Source organism: Lagopus muta, chromosome 7 (genome assembly GCF_023343835.1).
Source record: "Lagopus muta isolate bLagMut1 chromosome 7, bLagMut1 primary, whole genome shotgun sequence".
NCBI lineage: Eukaryota > Metazoa > Chordata > Aves > Galliformes > Phasianidae > Lagopus > Lagopus muta.
In genome coordinates this window covers 18,051,433-18,068,762 of record NC_064439.1, presented here as the reverse complement: position 1 = coordinate 18,068,762, position 17,330 = coordinate 18,051,433, and the positions used below count along the sequence as shown (strand labels likewise).

The 17,330-nt window shown below is 56.3% G+C and overlaps 1 protein-coding gene across 1 annotated transcript in view; it reads right to left on the bottom strand.

The window, feature by feature from the left end:
• Positions 1-15,085: 15,085 nt before the first annotated feature.
• Positions 15,086-17,330, bottom strand: part of SKIDA1 (SKI/DACH domain containing 1) — a 3,715-nt gene continuing 1,470 nt past the window's right edge. Inside the window, exon 2 of the mRNA XM_048951440.1 lies at positions 15,086-17,330. This exon is cut by the window's right edge and continues 670 nt beyond it. Coding sequence (XP_048807397.1) covers positions 16,255-17,330 — 1,076 coding nt within the window. The 3' untranslated portion in view covers positions 15,086-16,254.

The following is a 17,330-nucleotide window of genomic DNA, read 5'->3' as shown; positions in this document are numbered from 1 at the left end:
AAGAAAGGTTCTGAGAAGTGAGAATGCCAGAGTGCATACTGCTTGCACGACTTTAATATAGTCCCTTCTGTGCACATGCTGTGAGATAATCTGTAATTGCACGGTCGTGTCTTAATAGGATTTGGTGGGGTCTTTTTTGTTGTTTTTTTTTCCATGAGGTTTGATTCAGTAGTCAATAAACAGCGACAGACACAAAGCATTAATCAGGTTTATGTAATTAATTAGGTCACTTATAGAGAAATATTTATCACACCGAGTTTCAGTGTCTAATATATTTATTTCACTGTCTTCAGCTCCGGATGAGGATTCTGTCCTGAACAGGCAACTCGCAGTTTTGCACCATCCTTACTTTCCCAAAATGACTTTTGGATCTCCTCGGGAACACCTGAACGCGGGTATTTCTGCTTCTGCTGTTGCACCCGCAGCAGTAAATCTACAAAGGGGCAGAGGGCTGGGACTGGGGAGAGGGGCACGTGTGGCAGAAAGGAGCCAGGAGGAGCGAGAGGGCCGGGGGGGTGATCTGCACCCAGCTCCTTCGGGAGAGCCAAACAATTGAGGCAAGTAGCCATTTAGAAAGCATTTACTGCTGGGGGAAGGGGGGGGGGGGGAGGAGGGAGAGAAAAAAAAAAGAGGAGGATGGGATGGGATGGGATGGGATGGGATGGGATGGGATGGGATGGGATGGGATGGGATGGGATGGGATGGGATGGGATGGGATGGGATGGGATGGGATGGGATGGGATGGGATGGGATGGGATGGAGAGCCCCCCTCGCCCATCCCCGTGCTCAACAGCCTCCGGGCTCAGCCCGGCCGTGCCCTTCCCGCTCGGTCCCTGTGTACGCGGCGGAGCTGCTTCAGGGCTGCACGAAAGCGGCCTCATACCTTTCCAGAGGGGTCACGCAGCACCAACGGGATGGCACCTCACGTGCTGTTATTCACGGCATCATACCGAGAGATGTTTGGAAAACCGCGTTTTCCCACTACTGCCCTGGGATCCGAGGGAAAAATTCAGTGACAGCTACATTAGTTAAAAGCACGGAATAACGGGAAAGTTTATAGCTCTCCCCCTTCACAGCCAATGGAGTCAGACGTTCATGTAAACACTTGTGAATCTTATTGGGAGGAAGTTTTCAGGGGGCAAAAAATGGGCAGCAAAAAGTCTGCCTAATGTAAACCACTTCTTTCTGGAGACCGACGAGCTTTCCTTGTTAAAACAGGGAACGCACCCGCGCTATGAGCACAAGCTGTGGCTCCGGGCTCTCGGGGAGCATTTAAAACAGAAGTGCCATCGAAAGGCTGTGTGTGTGCCTGGCACTGGGAACTCCGATTTCACAGGGCGATTTTCCTCTCAGTACAATGTGTTTCCGTCCCTGTGAAAGAGTTACTTCTTAACCGTAAAGAAAGGAAGAGGAGTTCGGTTTTGTTTTGAAAGCCTGATTGATATTTAGATTGACCCAACACTGCCTGAAGATGTTTTCATTACCATTTCTGTTAGACAGAGCTGAAAAGGGGTTAAAAGCAACAACAGCCTCGCAGTCGGCAGAAAGCTATTGAAATGTTTGATTATCCCCGCAGCAAAGAAGAGGATAGTAATGCAACAGCAACCTCTCTTGGGGTAAAGTCGAGATTTAATAACCGAGGACCAAAGCAATTGTTTGAATGAGCAAAAGGAAGTTCAAAATATTTTCACGTACAATCCATTTCCTTGTGTTTCTTTTGATCAAGGTGCCTTCAGATAAATAGCCCTCTTCCTCGGAAGGCAATAGAAATGTCACCAGGCATCATCGGGACTGATGCCTGGACATCATGGGGGACACTGACTTAATATTCCACAAAAGAGTGAAGCTGAAGAGTCAGTATTCTCTCGCCCCTCTCTCCTTGTTCCGTCAGCTCTTTTTCTTGCTGCTGTTTCATCAAATCACTATCCCAGAACTCAGTGACAGAAAGGATCCAGCAGATCGAGGATCTGCACACAAAGTTTCCCTGTGTTGCTGCAGCACAGCTTTTTAAGTGCCCCAGGTGCTACGGGCTCCTCGCAAAGCCTCGCTGTGCTGTGATGGATCTCGGGCTCTGATCAAATCCTGCTGTTCCTTGCTATGCAGGAAGTCTTTCCAAATTAGTCTAACACCAGGGCCGAGCACTGTGACTAATAGGCATAACTGCACAGTTCATGCTATCTGTAGGGCAGGTTCAGCAGGGGAAACAGCAGCACCAGGAATGTGCTTGCTGTTCCACGGAGTAAGGCAAACTCTTAGAGACAGAGATCAGGGGAATTATTGGAGAGGCTAAGAAATCTCAGCATAAATAATTGTGCAACCCTACGTTACTCAGGAGGCAGCTCATCTAACAGCTCTGGATTAACTGAAGGAAGAAGAAAGCTGGCAGCCAGCAGCCCTGAAGGCAGGCACCCACACCTCGGGATCCCATGGACTGGGGCTGAGCAGAAGGACTGTGACCCTCAGCTTTAATTCTGTGAATCTACAAAAGCATCACGTCCACGTGGAGCTGATGGTTTTGTTTAGCACCAGCGTTATTAGATCCTGTCCTAGTTTACCTTCAGTTGTGTCCAATAATTTGTGTCTGACAAAAACATGTTTTCCAGGAAATTAGAAAAAATCAATAACTGAATTTGCCACTTCCCTGGGCAGAATCTAACAAATGAGTGCTTTCCTTTACATGTGAATCTGTCCAGCCTCATCCTGCCGTTATTTGTTCAGGCTGTGCCTTTCCTTATCATTTTTAAAAGACCCTCCATGCCTCACTCGCACAGCTCGTAGGGTATTTCAGTTTGTAATCCAGTCCCTTAAGAAAGGACATGCTTCCAGAGAGCCTTGCTTGGCAGTCCAGGGTTTCAAACGTATGGGGTGGAGGTCAGGGGCTCTTCTCCATGCTCTTCAAAATGTCAGGGTCCCTTTGAAAAAAGTCTGAGTGTGACAAGGCATCGTAACCCTGCCTGGATACAGAGATGAGGGGAAGGATGGGAGGAAGAGGGTATCTGGGTAGCTGGGAGATGGAGCACAGAAGTCACATTTTTAGTACTGGCTGAAGACAAAGCTTTGTTTTGTCAGATGCACAAAATTCACAGTTACCTTTTTGAATATATATTGCTGGAAAGCTTTCCCTTCTTCTTCTTAACACTCACTGACTCATTGTTGGCCTTCAAAAAGAAAATTACACCCATAAAGAAGAAAAAAATTCTGATAAAACGGATGTATTTCTGGAAAGGAGGAAAAAAAGAAAAAAAAAAAAAAAAAAAAAAAAAAAGAAAGAAAGAAAAAAAAAAAGCCAGAATAATTATTTTCTTCAGTGAAACCCAAAGGAAACCCATTGCAGTCCCTTCTCCACGATGCCTGGTGGTAGATGAGGGGGTGGCTGTGTCCTGTAATCCAGCCTGACAGTGTCCCGAGTGCCAAAGTCCTGTCCAGAGGGATCAGAAGGGTCAGAAGACCTTCCAGGGCTGGAGGGGTCCCAGGGAGCTCCACGAGGAGCCTGTGGGCCACCATCTCCAGGTGGCAGCGACCCTCCGCTGTAGTCCCAGCTGGTGGAACACATACGGATGGGTCCTGGAAGAGGAAACTGCCCCTAAGAATGGAGGCGCAGCTCCTTCCAGCTCCCATCAGACACTGGTTGAGGACGAGGGGTTCTCTTTGGATTTCACTGCCGGGAAACTATTAATGCCTACAGTCTTGTTCATTTACTGTGACACTTGTTTTAGCCCCGAACAAAGAATGAGTTTGATAAAATGAGGGCAATATCTTCTTCGTTTATAGAGGCAATTAGCTACACGCTCTCTGTTGTCAGAGCGACACGGCATCAATCACGGCACGGATCGGTTTCTTTAAAAGTTCAATTCCCGCTGCTGGCCCTGCCGGTGTGTGTGCGTGTCACACGCGTTGTGTTTACTTTGTGCAGGAAAATGCGCTTCGTTCCGACAACGAGAACACAACGCTTTGGACGAGGGCCCTTTTGACAAAAGACGGCGGAATATTCTAATGCTTTAATAAAGAGGGGAGATAAGGGACCCGAGGTGCCGTGCCGCAGCAGTCGCGGTAATTCGGGCTCGCTGTGCTGCGCTGTGCGGAACTGCCGCTCGCGGGGCGCCGTTCGTCGCTCCGGGGCGTCACTGCCTTCCTCCGCAGCTGGATTCCTCAGCACACGGCGCTCTCTTTGTAACTCTCCCGTGTGTGAACCCGGGCTGAAGCACCCCTTGCCCTCTCCAGTCTTATTGTCTGCGTTATCCGTATATTCGTCTGCTTTTCGCAGCTCGCAGCCCTATCATGAAGGGAGAGAAATGGAAATACAGAAGTGCCCAATTTCGGGGCCGATCCGTAGATCCCAGGGCCGCGCTGTCCGCTGGGAACAGACCCAGGGCTGCCTCCTCGGCTGCTGCGCACAAACTTCAAGCGGACAAAAAGAATAGAAAATAAATACCAATTTTTTTTTTTTTTTTTTAAGAAAAGAAAAGAAAGAAAGAAAGAAAAGAAAGACGGCGATGCGCGGAGGACGCTGTTCTTTTTCCCCACCGAGCACTGCCCTGTCCCATCGTTTCAAAGCGCCCCGCGCAGCCCCGCTCCGCTGTCAGTGCCAGTTCGCTGCGTAGGGCGGAGAAAGAGCAGGGGGGGGTTTGCAAACACCAAGGGGGATTTTGAAACAGTTTCGGAGCTTTTCGGTGGGCGCGGTGGGGGCCGCCTCGCCTCTCCTCCGCGGGAGCTCACAAATCACAGCTAAAACACGAGAGGGAACCCTCGCCGTGCTTAATGGCCTGTGCGCAGCAGCTGGAGCGCGAATTTATCTTCATTAGGTTCAGCACCCAGCCCCCTCAAAAAAAAAAAAAAAAAAAAAAAAAAAAAAAAAAAAGCCAGTACACATCAGTAATTTTGCCCCGAAATTTCGGAGCTGCTCTCAGCATTGTCCGGACGCTGTTGCGCGGGTGCCAGAGGTGACACGCTAGTGTCCCCGGTGCCCGGAGTTCCCCGACGCTGCCGCCTCTCCGTGCCGCGAGGACGTCGCCCGTTCTTCTTTATTTTGTTATTTAACTTCATAAATTCTGCTCCCGGGACGGGAGCGGGCGCGGGTTGCCTTGAGGGTGTCCAGGCGCTCGTTCCGCAGCCTCGGAGACTCCGGCTGCGCTCGGGGCCACTTTGCGAGCGGACGCGGTACTCCCGGGCCGAGCGGGGTGTCTTGGGACGGGGCGGAGCCGGAGCGCGGCGGCCCGAGGAGCGGAGCGGAGGGAGATCCGTTCCACCTTAAGAGAGTTTTCCCCTTTAAGGGGCGGGGCCGTCGCCGGGACGTGCTGCGCCGCCGCCGCCCTGCAGGGGGCGCTGCCGGCCCGCGTTTGGCTCCGCCAGCGGCGGGCGGGGGCCGCGGCTCCGGAGATGGAGCCCCTCCGCCCTCCGCCCGCGGCCTCCCTCGGCCCCGCCGCACCGCCTTTGTTCCCCCGGCGGGCGGGGAGCGGAGACCCGCGGTCCCGGCGGCAGCACCGTGCCCTACCCGGGTCCCGCACCGCCGCTCTGGACGGGACCGCGGCGCGGCCCCGCGGGGCGGTGTCGGCGGCGCGGGGCGCGCGGGGCGCGGGGGGCTCGGCCCCTCCGTCCTCCCTCCGTCCCTCCGGGCGGCACCTACGGGTGGAGCGGAGGAGGGCGCTCCGGGCAACGCGCCGCGCCGGCACCGCTTTGTTCCGCTGCGCGCGGGCTGAGCCGCCTCGCCAGTAACCCTTTGGGGCATCATCGGGATGGTCTTTGCTTAAGAGCCCAAATAAATTAACGTAATCTTAATCGTAATGGGACGTGGCCTCTATTTTTTTTTTTTTTTTTTTCTCGAGAACGACGAGAATAAAGCGATCATTAGCTAAAGCTAAATTAATTCATTCGTATGTCTCCGTATAAAGACGACATCCAACGCGCAGCGGCGTCGGGTTGACGCTCGTGCGCACCGCTCGGGGCTGCGTGTCCCACCGGCTGCCGGCTTTGCGGCGGGCAGCGCCCGGCTCTTGGCTCCGCAGCAGCTCAGCCCGCGCGCGGGCTCTGCCCGGAGCTGCCGCACACCGGCACCGCGCTTTGCCCCGTTCGATGGAGAGCAGCTTCGGGCAGAGCCCGGGGACGGCCCCGCGCCGCCCAGCCCGGCTTGGACTCTTTTCTCGTGGTTTTTATTCCTTTTTATTTTTATTTTTTTTTCCCCTCCTCTTACCCTTTTCGCTAAGCTTTCAGACACGGCTCGCTCCGTGCAGGAGCAGCACCTGCCTCGGGGCTCACCTCCCTGCAGCCCGGGCACCGCCGCAGCCCCGCCAACACCATTTCCCCGCGCTCAGCGTTCTGTTCTCGGTGATAGTTTCGGTTCGCGAAGTGAGTTTTATTCTCTTAAACGCTGTCTAAAATCTTAAATGCTGTTTTTTCCTCTATTTAGGGGGCTTTATGCAATTAAAGGAGCGAAAAGGAGTCATTTCTTTCCCCTCTTTCTGCTTTTTTTTGTTTTGTTTTGTTTTGTGTTTTTTCTTAGAATTGGTATTTTCCCACTATAATTTCGACTGAAATGGGATTTTTAAAAGATCCGCGGCTCTAATCCCGGCTGATGTTTTGGTGTATTCACGGTAATGAGTCCTATTCCCTCGGGTCACGGAGCCCCCGGACGTCAATCAAACGAAGTGATTCAGAAATGCCATTGTGGGCTCCCACGTCACTGCCTTCCTCCCGTTCGCCCTCACAATGCCGCGGTTCTCTGATCGCTCACTCGGAATACGGCATTATGTGCGCCAATCGCGCAGCGTCCGGACCTCTCTGTGCCGCGGGATGTGCGCAGAGCGGGCACTGCGCCTTCACACCTCTGCCCCCGGACTTCAGTTCAACGGGAGAGCCGACGGATGTCACGAATGCTAACCGTGCCGTAAATCCGTCAAAAACTCATTTGTCTGCGGAGATCTTACGTTTCTATTTCCGCGCCGGGGCCGAGACACGCGTAGGGCTCAAAGCGAAATCCCCTCTGGACGCGCGGAGCGGAGCGGTCCCACTCGGTGGGCGCAGCCGCCGTGCATCTGCGGAGCTCGGCCACGAAGTGCGCGGCCCGGAGGCGAGGGGCAGCCCGGAGACACGCGGCCCGGCTCGGCCCGGCGCGGAATTAGCGCGATCCCAGCAGCGGCTCCGCGCGGGCTGCGCGCTCCAACGCCGCCTCCATTTCAAGTCAGTGGCAGGGGCTGCTCAGCCCCCGGCCCCGACGTTTAAAGCGCCTTTTGTCTCTTCATTTCACTTAAGCGAGGTTTTGTTGCCGGTTGCCAAGTTCCATTAAGGCAGAATTTAATCGGAAAATGCTTTTCCCCGCTCTGAGCGGGGCGGGAGCAGCGGACTGCGGGGCCTAAGGCGGTGCGAGACGGACCGGTGCTACCACCCCGCAATTCAGTGCCGTCTTCAGGAAAAAGCGCTCGTGTGGCACCAACGTTTGGTGCTCAGAGGAAAAATCACTCCTTTCTTTTCCCTTTGAAGGCACAGCGATCGCGCCCGACGCTGGAATATGAAACTGAAAAGGAATTATCTGAAAAGAAAGGCCTTAATTACTTGATCCCTCGTGCAGCTAATCTTTAGCACGCTTAAAGGAAATGCAACGGGCCGGGATTCATCCTGCCCCGAGCCGAGTGGGCCCATGGGTGCTCCCCACCCGTCCCATGGGTGCTCCCCAGTCGTCCCAGCGCCTCTCCGCTCTTTGCTTCTCTCGCGGCCCTTGTCACGGAAGCCCTCCCCGGGCTTAAAACCTCACATCATCCACTTCACCGGCCGGGAAAGGGCGAGAAAGGGGAGAGAGGAAATGGAATTGTTCCGGGGATCGCGGTGTGTGCCGCTGGGCTTTGGCCGCTCCTCGGGTTTTGTCGCGGAGCGGTTACGTGCGGACTTGTATTTCCCTTCACAAGAATGGACAATTTTTCTCGCTTATTTGCAGTTTCCCAAAGTTCTACACACAAACCAGTGAACCTTAAGGGACCCTTTCACTCTTTTATTGTGAATATTTGTCAGTGCTCGGGGGCCGTGATAGCAGTGACAGGTGAATCAGGGGCCCGGCTGTGGCATCCCAACCCTAGGGACTGGGGAACGCGGGAGCCCCCCGGGCCCACCCCCCAGGATGCGGCACCCAACAGTTGCGTCCTCAGGGAGGGAACGGAGCGGATCGGGGCGCGGCTCCCTGGGCACTCCCGAGGAAGAGGAGGAGGAGGAGGAGGAGGAGGAGGAGGAAGGAGGTGCGTGAGGACTGCGGGGAGATCCAGTCCGGCAGCCCCGCGCCTTTCCACCCCCCTCTCTCCCGGGAGAGTTCCCGCGGGGAACGGAAACCCCTCGCTCTTCTCCTGCCCTCTCTTTAATTTTCATGCCGCCTTTTAATTAATAATTAAAGCTGAGAAAGGCTGGGGCTGAGGAGGGCTCCGGCTGTGCCACTGGAGTTGGCCGATCCACAAATGTGCTGCGGGGGCCGCTCCGTGATTTCCTCTCTGGAGAAACCCGGAGTCCCCGAGTCCCGCAGCCCCGGTACCGCGGAGCCGCCCCGTCCCGTCCCGTCTCGTGTTTCCCAAACGCCGCCGCCCCGAGGGGCACCCAATGCGCGGAGCAGCGCGGAACGCAGCGCGGTAACGGCGGCTCTGGGAGCGCGCATTGCTCCGCGGTGCCCCGGTGCCAGCGTGCAGCTCCGGCGCGAGGTCGGACTTGGCTCCGTCCGGACGTTGCTCAGTTCTTTTCCGAAGAGGAAAAGCCTCGGAATTGGGGTTAAGCTTCAGCGTTATGCCGAGAGCCGGGAACTCAAAGATGCTCTCCCGGCTCTCAAACCCGAACAAAAAGGAGCTGCAGAGAATCGCGGGTTTTCGCTCCCAACAAAGAGTTCGCGGTCACCGCATCCCGGGGCGAATTCTTACTCCCGTGTCCGCTCCGAGTATTGGAGTCGATAGAATATATCACATCTCCGAGTCCCCTCCCTGCACGCGGCGGCTGTTGCTCGTCCCACTCCATCCCCACCTCACGCCGGGTGCCACAGCGGCGGTCCCCGCTCAGCACTCGGCCGCTGGGGCTGCGGACACTTCTGGAATCCCGTGGAAAAAAAAAAAAACAAACGTCAGTAAATAGAGGTGTATGCACTGAACGCGTTCCCCGTAATCTCACAGGCACCGATGAACAAACTCAGCAAATATCTGAGGGTGTGACTACAAGGTCGGAACGAGCTGACTTTTAGTTATGGGAGATTTATATAACGTACTCTTCTCTTTGTTTTTTTTTTTTTATTATTATTATTTTATTTTTTTGCTTAATTATCCTACGCGACCCGTCCCATAAACTCATGATCTGCTGTGGAATATTTCTCTCTGTCCCTTCTCCATTTGCCGTTCCCACACAGGTTTCCAGTTCGCACGCCTTTTGTTTTTCCTCTTTGTAAACGCGTATTTAAAAACGCTGTGACTGCGCGAGGTGGGACGGGCATCTGCGGGTCGGGGCGGCTGCGGTGCTTAACACGACGTCTCCATCTCCTTCGAGCAGTGCTCGGCAATGGAAAACGGCAGTTCTGAAGTGTTGGGGGAAATGGCAAATGGATGCTCCGGCAGCGTTCGCAAATGTCGATAGCAAATGTCGTGTGCATCAGCTGCGTGTGTGCATGTATACATCTGCGTGTATGTATACACACATATATATTTACTCAGGCGCAGTTTGCTCAGGCGGAACAGGACGCTGCAAGGAGTGGCGAGCGAACCCCTTGGAGATGAAACAGAGGGCAGAGCGGGGGCATCGCCGCTCCTCGCACACCGAGCCCATCGGGGTCCTGTGGACACGGCTACACAGCCGAGATCGGCCCTTCCATCCCGAGGCCGGGAGGAACGCAGCGATGCTCGATGCTGCGGCGTGTGTGCGAAGCTCTTAGCGCTATTGACTCTTAACTTTCTTCGTGAAGACAAAATTAGCATATGTCGATGTGTAAACACTTCGGCATGAAATTAAAACCAGCTCCGCGCGATTGTCACGGCGCTGGATTCTGACACAAACGATCAGATTTCGGTGCTCTTCGTTTTTCCCAATGATCAGACGCGATCAGCGTGGCTAAGCCAAACGCGAGCGCTGAACATTGTCTGAAGGGCGCCGGCTGCGGCCGGGTCGGTGCAGGCTGCGCGGAGGCGCGGTCACCTCGGGCCGGAGCCGCCGGGAGCCCCAGGAGCTCTTCTGCAGGTAGCGGAGCCATGGAGCGGCGCAGGAGCACCGGGGGACACAGAGAGGCCTCGGGCTGCAGCACCGCGTTGGGGCAGCCCCGAGGAGCCCCGTGTGCCGCAGGCAGCGGAGCCCCTGGACTCCTCGCTCCCAGGAGCGCCCGCAGAAGCCCCCACTCGCCCCCCCGGCTCTTCCCGTCACGGAGCACACAGCGCCGGGAGCTCGGGCAGGAGCTCGGTTATCCGCAGAGCCCTCACCTTATCGACCCCCGGGGCCGCGAGAGGGGCTGGGGAAGTGCGGAGCACGAGTAATGTGTCTTACAGAGGCTCCTTTATGGGGGAAGGATGCGGAGATCATCGTGCAATTAATGACACTTTACTACCGAAATGTGTAACACCGGGTAACCACCTATAAACTTCCCCTGTAATATAAAAGACGCTCCGAGATAACAGAGCTCGGGTCGGACGTTATTTTATGGAGTACTACACGCTACTCATTCCCACCCTCTCTCCCCTCCCCCTCCCACGTACGGCCATCCTTTTCCCCGGGCAGATGTCACCGCAGGGAACCTCCCGGCCGTCCCTCCCCCGGCTATAGCGCGCTGTGTGCCCTCTCTCAGACTCTCATGCCCGCGTACACAGATGGGAGCGACTGCTTCCAAGGCGAGCGGTCCGTTCCCCTCGTGCCGAGCCGGCAAAGAAGGGGGAACGCTGGGATGAAATGTAATGCGGAGATGTGGAACGGCAGAAGGCGAGGGTTTGCTGGGATGCGTTTCCCTGCTAAACTCTCTTCGGGGAAAACCAGTGCAGGTTGATGGGAATACCCTGTTTTGAGAGAAACGCAACGGAGCAGGCCTGGAGCAGAGCCGCGGGGCTAGGGGCACAGCAGTGCCTCGGCCACGTCCGCACCTCGGCCCCAGGAGGCAGCGCGGGGCTCGGCCAACGGCCCGGCCGGGGGGAACCGCAGCTGCGGGCTGTGCAGAAATCCGCGAAACGAGTGCTTAACCCGGGGGGATTTCTCCTAATGGCGAAATCAGAGAGAGAGAGTTTTCAGGGAAGAGGACGGCCCAATACAAGTTCCTCGAGTGGAATTTACATTTCGCCGCGATTTATGGTTTATAACGGACGGACACGTGCGCACGGGGCGCGTTCTGCCGCGGCGGAGGGGAGGGCCTCACAGCCCGGGCGGCTCCGGCGGCGGCAGGGAGAGGGGCCCGAGGGCAGGGCCCGAGTTGGGCCAGCGACGGCGACTCCTTTTCCCCGCGGCCCGGGCTGCTCGCTGCCAGCGAGGCCGCGCTGAAGGCGCCGCGGCCGGGCCGCCCCGACCCTTCCGAGCCCCTCGGCCGAGCCGGGGCACGGCGGCCGCTAACAAAGGCGGAGCGGCCCCTCCACGTGTGCGCGGCCCCTCCGGCCCTCCGCGCTGCGGTGCCGGGCCCTCTCCCCGCTCCGGGCCGCATTAGTGGAGCGGCCATTTACTGCCCCCGGATTGCAGCAGCGCCCAGGTTAGCTCATAAAGCCATTCACACTCAACAATGGGGATTTTCTCAACAATTAACAAGAAACAACATAATAAAGCCATTTACAAAGCCCGCGCTATTTACGATAAATTAGCCGCTCTTTAAGAGAGCGGTGCGTAATTTCACACGCTTTACAGCCGGGCTGCAGCACGCAGCGGACGGCCCTGTTGCGCTCCGCGCGGAGCCTCTCCCGGTCCCCCTCCCGGGCCGACCCCGGAGCCGTTCCCGGGACCCGCGGCCTCTCCCAGCCGCGCACAAAGAGGGGGGCGGCAGCTCCGTGCAGGCGGCCGCGGCGGCCGCGAGGCCGGAGGGGGGCGTGGGCCGGGAGACGCTCTGCGGTGCGGCGGCCCCCGGGGGCCGCGCGGAGCGGCTCGTGGAGCGGCGCGGGGCCGGCGGAGTGGCGCCGGGCAAGATGGCGGCCCGAGGCGCGCCGTGCCCCGCGATGGGGCCGCCCTGAGAAGCGGCCCAGCGCCGCCCGCGGCCTGCGGGAGCCCGGCACCGCGCGGGCCGGCCCCGGGGCAGCTTCCTCCTTGCCCCGCGCCGCGCCTTCTCCCTCGTTTGGCGTTCCCGTGGCCGGCGAGACGAGGCAGCGCCGCGAGGAGCGGCTCCCGCCGAAGTGCCGCTGTTTACAAACACAGCTGTTGCGGTGTATTTGCAATGCTAAGGACGGAGCGGCGAACGAGGGCCGCTGCGGAAGAGGAGTCCCCGGCACGGGGAGGGCCGGGCGCTGTCCGGGGCCGTCAGCTCTCCCGGCCGCTATTGTGAGCGCCTCGTGCGAAACATCGCGGGCCTTCGGCGCGGGGCTCGCGGAGCCGCCCGGCAGTGAAAGGAGCGCGGGGAGAGGCCGGGCCGCGGCGCAGCGTTGTACCGTGAAGCGGCCGGGCGCGGGAAAGGCCCGGCCCGCGGCCCCGAGCCGCGGCCGCCCGCTCGCAGCGTGGCTGGATGGGGAATGGCGGAGGCTGCGAGCGCGGCTCTGGCTCGGTGGGCCCCAGCCGCTATTTCCTCTCCGTGGTCGCCCTTCTTTTGTACTTCGGAGCCGAACCCGGGGACGAGGCATTCCGTATTCTTTCACGTCGCCATCGCACCCGGGAAAACCACGGTTATGTGCAGCTGCCTCCCCGCACCGAGCGTTTCCCCGCGCATCTCCCCGTGTAGAAAACATGCACTTTTTCTGCACCTCTTCCTTAACCGCTCACACGTGCTAACAGCGACAGACAAAACGTGGTAGCGTCGTTCTCATTTCTGCAGAACGCGTAATTTTATTAGCAACTAAATGTGGTGAAGGGAAAAGGATCCTTGCGAAAAAAAAAGCACCGAGGGAAGAACAGCCAAGTTCACACCACAACACTGCCGCTCGCATCACAGCGCATGCAGCAGTGAAGGGAAGACCCACTGCAGGCAGTGCACGCTGCAACGCGAGGTGGTACGGCAGCATCCCCGCCGCCGGGGCTCGGCACGTGTTCCCTTCTCGGTGCTCGGCAGCGCTGAGCGCGGTCCCAAACTCCCTTTTGTCCTCGGCTTGGCCGCAGGCGTCTCCCCCACGAGCAGGGCAGGGAGCTGGGCCTGCTGTGTACCTGGGAGGAGCACGCGCGCTGCGCCACGTCGCTTTTCCTTTATGGTGTTCTGTGGGGTTTTGTGCACCCGGAGTGGGAAAATGGTGGCATTTCATCATTGAGACGTTTTAAATTTTCTCTGCCGTGAACATCATGACAAAACTGTGGCCCGGCCCATGAGATCACCTTCGTTTTTCCTCAAGTTATATTCAGGCAGAAACAGGTTATTGGTGCACAACGCATTTGTTTGACTTTGTATTTGTGAGGCTGGAATGGGAGCGAGCTCTGTCTCAGCACCAGTTACAGTGCCATCTCCAACAGCCATCCGACCACCCGAACTGGGAGGAATGCCGTATTTTGCATCACAGTGCGTTACGTACCTGGTGACACTCCCGGCACAGTGACACCACGGGGCCCCATGAGCAGCACCAAGTGCACACGTGTGGTGATAGGGATGTGTGACTCGGTGCCTCCCGCTGCACCCTGGCCAGGCGCCATACGTCCCCGGCCCTGCAGGGCCTGTTTGGGATCAGTGAGTGTCTCTCTCCCCTCCCCCTCTCCCCCCCGAATTATTTCAGGAACCCAAAAAGGCACCTCTGCAATTTACAATTCCCAGCCACATCAGCACAGCGTAATTGGAAGTAAACAGGGTCAGGGGACAGAGCTCCTCTGAAAGTGATACGTTGTTTAATTGACACGGCAAAATTTTAGGCTTCCAGTTTGCATATTACATCTCCGCCGCTTTTCAATTTGATTTTTTTTTATTTTTTATTTTTTTTTTTAGGCGCAGGAAGACCTGTGTCAGGCAGAGCAGAGCCGGGGCTTCCAGGGGTGGTGCGCTTTGACCATACTCTCTGGGAATAGGACCACGGTCTGCTCGGCCTCAAATGCACGCGGGTAAACACTCAGCCCCCAGCCACCCTGCGAGCCGATTTTTCACGACCATCGTAATTTCAGCAGTGCGGTTAAGAGTGCAGAGTACCTTTTGCAATTGGCAGCTCTAACTGATGCGAGCGTGCGGGGGAAGGGTAACCCCGCCGAAGGGCGATTGTTTACTCTCTCTAACTGTATTTGGTGCAGGTATTCCTAGAGCGGGGCTTTACAATGGGGGAAAAGGAGGGCGCGAAGATAGCGCGGAGCTGCGGGCGGTGGCGTGCACAGAGCCACGAGGGCTGCGGGGGGCACCACAAAGGCAGGGATGAAACAGCCGAGAGCGGCAGCGGATCGCCGGCAGAATGTTGACTTTGAGTCACACGGTAAACATCACGTTGTGGCTTTGTTTTCCTTTTTTTTTTTTTTTTTTTTTTTTTTCTTCTCCTTTTCTTTGATTTACGATAAATTATCCTCCCGAGATTGATCGATGAGTGGAATCCTTAACATTTAATTTAGGAATGATCTAGTATAAATAAAGCGCCAATCCAAAGAAAGAAACCAGCAGTCCTTCAGCCGAAACCCCGCTGATTCAGCGCTCGGCCTTCCCGGGGCCGCAAACTTTTGGGCCGCTCTCGGAGCTGCGCCTGTCCCCCCGCACCGGGGCCCTTCTGCAGCCCTCGGCCCCGGGCCCGGCTGCTGCGCGGTGGCCTTCCTTTCTTTTTTTCTTTTCTTTTCTTTTTTTTTTTTTTTTTTTTTTTCCCTTTCTTTTGGAGGGGCTTTGGGGGCAGGGAGGGAAACAGTGAACCTCTTGAAGCGTATTTCCTCGGAATCCAACCGGGAATCTCCCAAACGGAGGGGAAAGCGAGGATAAATTGCAATAATTCAAAGTGTAGGGAATCAGGAATTTTTAAACAGTGTTTTTAATTGAAAATAAAGCTAAAGCATGCTTTTCAACAGTGCAAATTTCCATCATTTTGATTTACCGCTTCCATCATCACAATATATTATACCGGCATGTCTCTCCGAGGCGAGGCCCTCGCCCCCGCCCGCTCCACTATTTCGATATTAAGTGCAAATAGAGATAATCGCCTCTGATTGTCACGTGCGGTAGAAACGTTTCTGCTACATAGAGAGGACGGCCTGGAAACAAAAACCGACAGCGCCGGGGTTCGGGGCTGAGGACAACGAGGCGGCAGCGCCCGAGTTCAGGGCCACAGAGCCACGAGCAGCGCGGGGCTCGCGTTTGTTGCGCTGTTCCCACTCCTGGCCCCTCGCTCCGCTCTCTCTGCGCCGCATTTACTGCTTCGCTATTTCCTGCGGCCAGCGCGGGGTTGCCCATAAATCGCCGCGGGCCGGGCAGGTCTCCGAGCGCCGTGCAAGTTTGCAGGGGCGCGTTCAGAGCGCAGCTTCGGCACGACGTGAGCGGGTAACAGTAACCTTATTTAAGACCTCTGAGTGAAACAAAAAGGCTTCCGATCGCAACGAGGGGCTGTACGAGCGAAAGGACGCCCTTTCCCCGCGCTGCGATCCCCCGTTTCGTGCTGCTCTCTGCCCCCGCCTTCCCCAGGGGCTGAGCGCAGCGCTGTGGGCCCGGGGCACCGCACCGCACCGCTCCGAGGTGCCGAGGTGCGGCCAGCCCTCCTGTGCGGCCGTGGCACTTCACAAACTTGAACTGAATTAACAGTTAGACTGCCATGTTCGAAATCTAGTGCATAAATTTAATGGCTCATTCTAGTATTTATTATTCAACCTTTTGACATTTATTTGCAGCAGTTGAATTGAGGTACTGGTGCATTATTAGCATTCAAACAGTAAAGTGTTCCAGCTCTACCGGCGTAACTGAGTTAAGTTGAGTCTTTGCCTGAAGTACTCTGTGGAATGTAACAAAAAAACACCCAAACGTAACAGGGAAAAAAAAAAAAGGAAAAGAAAAGAAAAACAACAACAACAAAAAAAGATCCAAACAAACCAAACCAAAACCACTGTTGGAACAAGGGAAGAAAATGGTAATCCGGGTTCTGTCTTCACAAACGACACGACGGATCCCAGCAGCGAGTGCTGCGCGGCGTTAAGGGCCGCACGAACCTTCCTGCCGAGCTCACGCAGCGCACAGCCCGAGAGGTGGTTCCAGCAAATATTTTCCAAAGTATTTTATTAATTAAATTTCCTGAATTTGTGGCTAGGTGGGAGAGGTATTGCAGAGCCGCCCAGCTGCCATTTCCACACGGGATGGGCCCTGTGAGGTGCTTGCGAGTCCTTAGTGGTGCTTAAGGAGTAAGCTGGCAACAAATCCCCGTCATGGCCAATAATTAGCGACGGTGGACAGGGAAAATTTGCCATGAAATTAAACGGCCTTTTCACCGCTGATGCTACATTGCCGGCTACCCTTCTGCGCCTATTGTTGGCCGTGAGATCGTCCAGTGTTCCTTCGGGCTCGGCTTTACCTGCGGGCCGCGGGCTCCGCGCCGATTTCAGATTTGGTTTGAGCGGAGGAGGCTGCAGCGCGGGCCGCTTGCCCAGAACCAGCGTCCTGTAGTTCTTTCTCACCCTCGCTCCAAATTTATACTCCCCATCCTCAGGTTTTGGAGTACCTAAAGTGCATGAGAGGCCCTGACTCTGAGTCAGCGGGGGGAAGGAAGTGGTTTCTTTCTCAGTGCATGCAGAATCCTCCCTGGCCGTTCCTAAAGCGTCCTGCTCGCTGCCCTCCGTCACGCCGCGACGCTCCTCCTCGGGATGATTGCACTCACACCGCAGCTCCTGGGGCGGAGGGTCGGGCCCGTCCTCACCGCTCGCCTCCTCCTCGGTTTTGATGCGGACGCGGTGCGGGAAGGGCAGCGCCTCGGCCCCCGGCTCAGCGCTCCGCGGCTCCGCGGCCCCCGGAGAGGCGGCGTCCTCCGCGGGGTCGGTCCGTAACGAGGGCAAATCCGTGGCAAATTCAATACAATGAGGGATTTGGGAATCTTTTTCGGAATTCGCAGCCGCTGATGAAGAATCATTATTTAAGATCCTAGCAGCTATTGTATTGTTATCTGCACAGTGTGTAGTAGTTGCTGGAAGGCATTTCCTTGCCTCTCTGAGTATTCTTTGTTGTGGAAATGCATTGTTTGTCTTTGGGCTAGGTGAAGAGGCCCCCTTTGCAACGCAGTTAATTGTTAGGTCAGTACTCTTGGCGTTATTGGGAAATTCAGAGTGTGGGAATGTGATCTCGGCCGCCCTCCGCTCCCTTATCT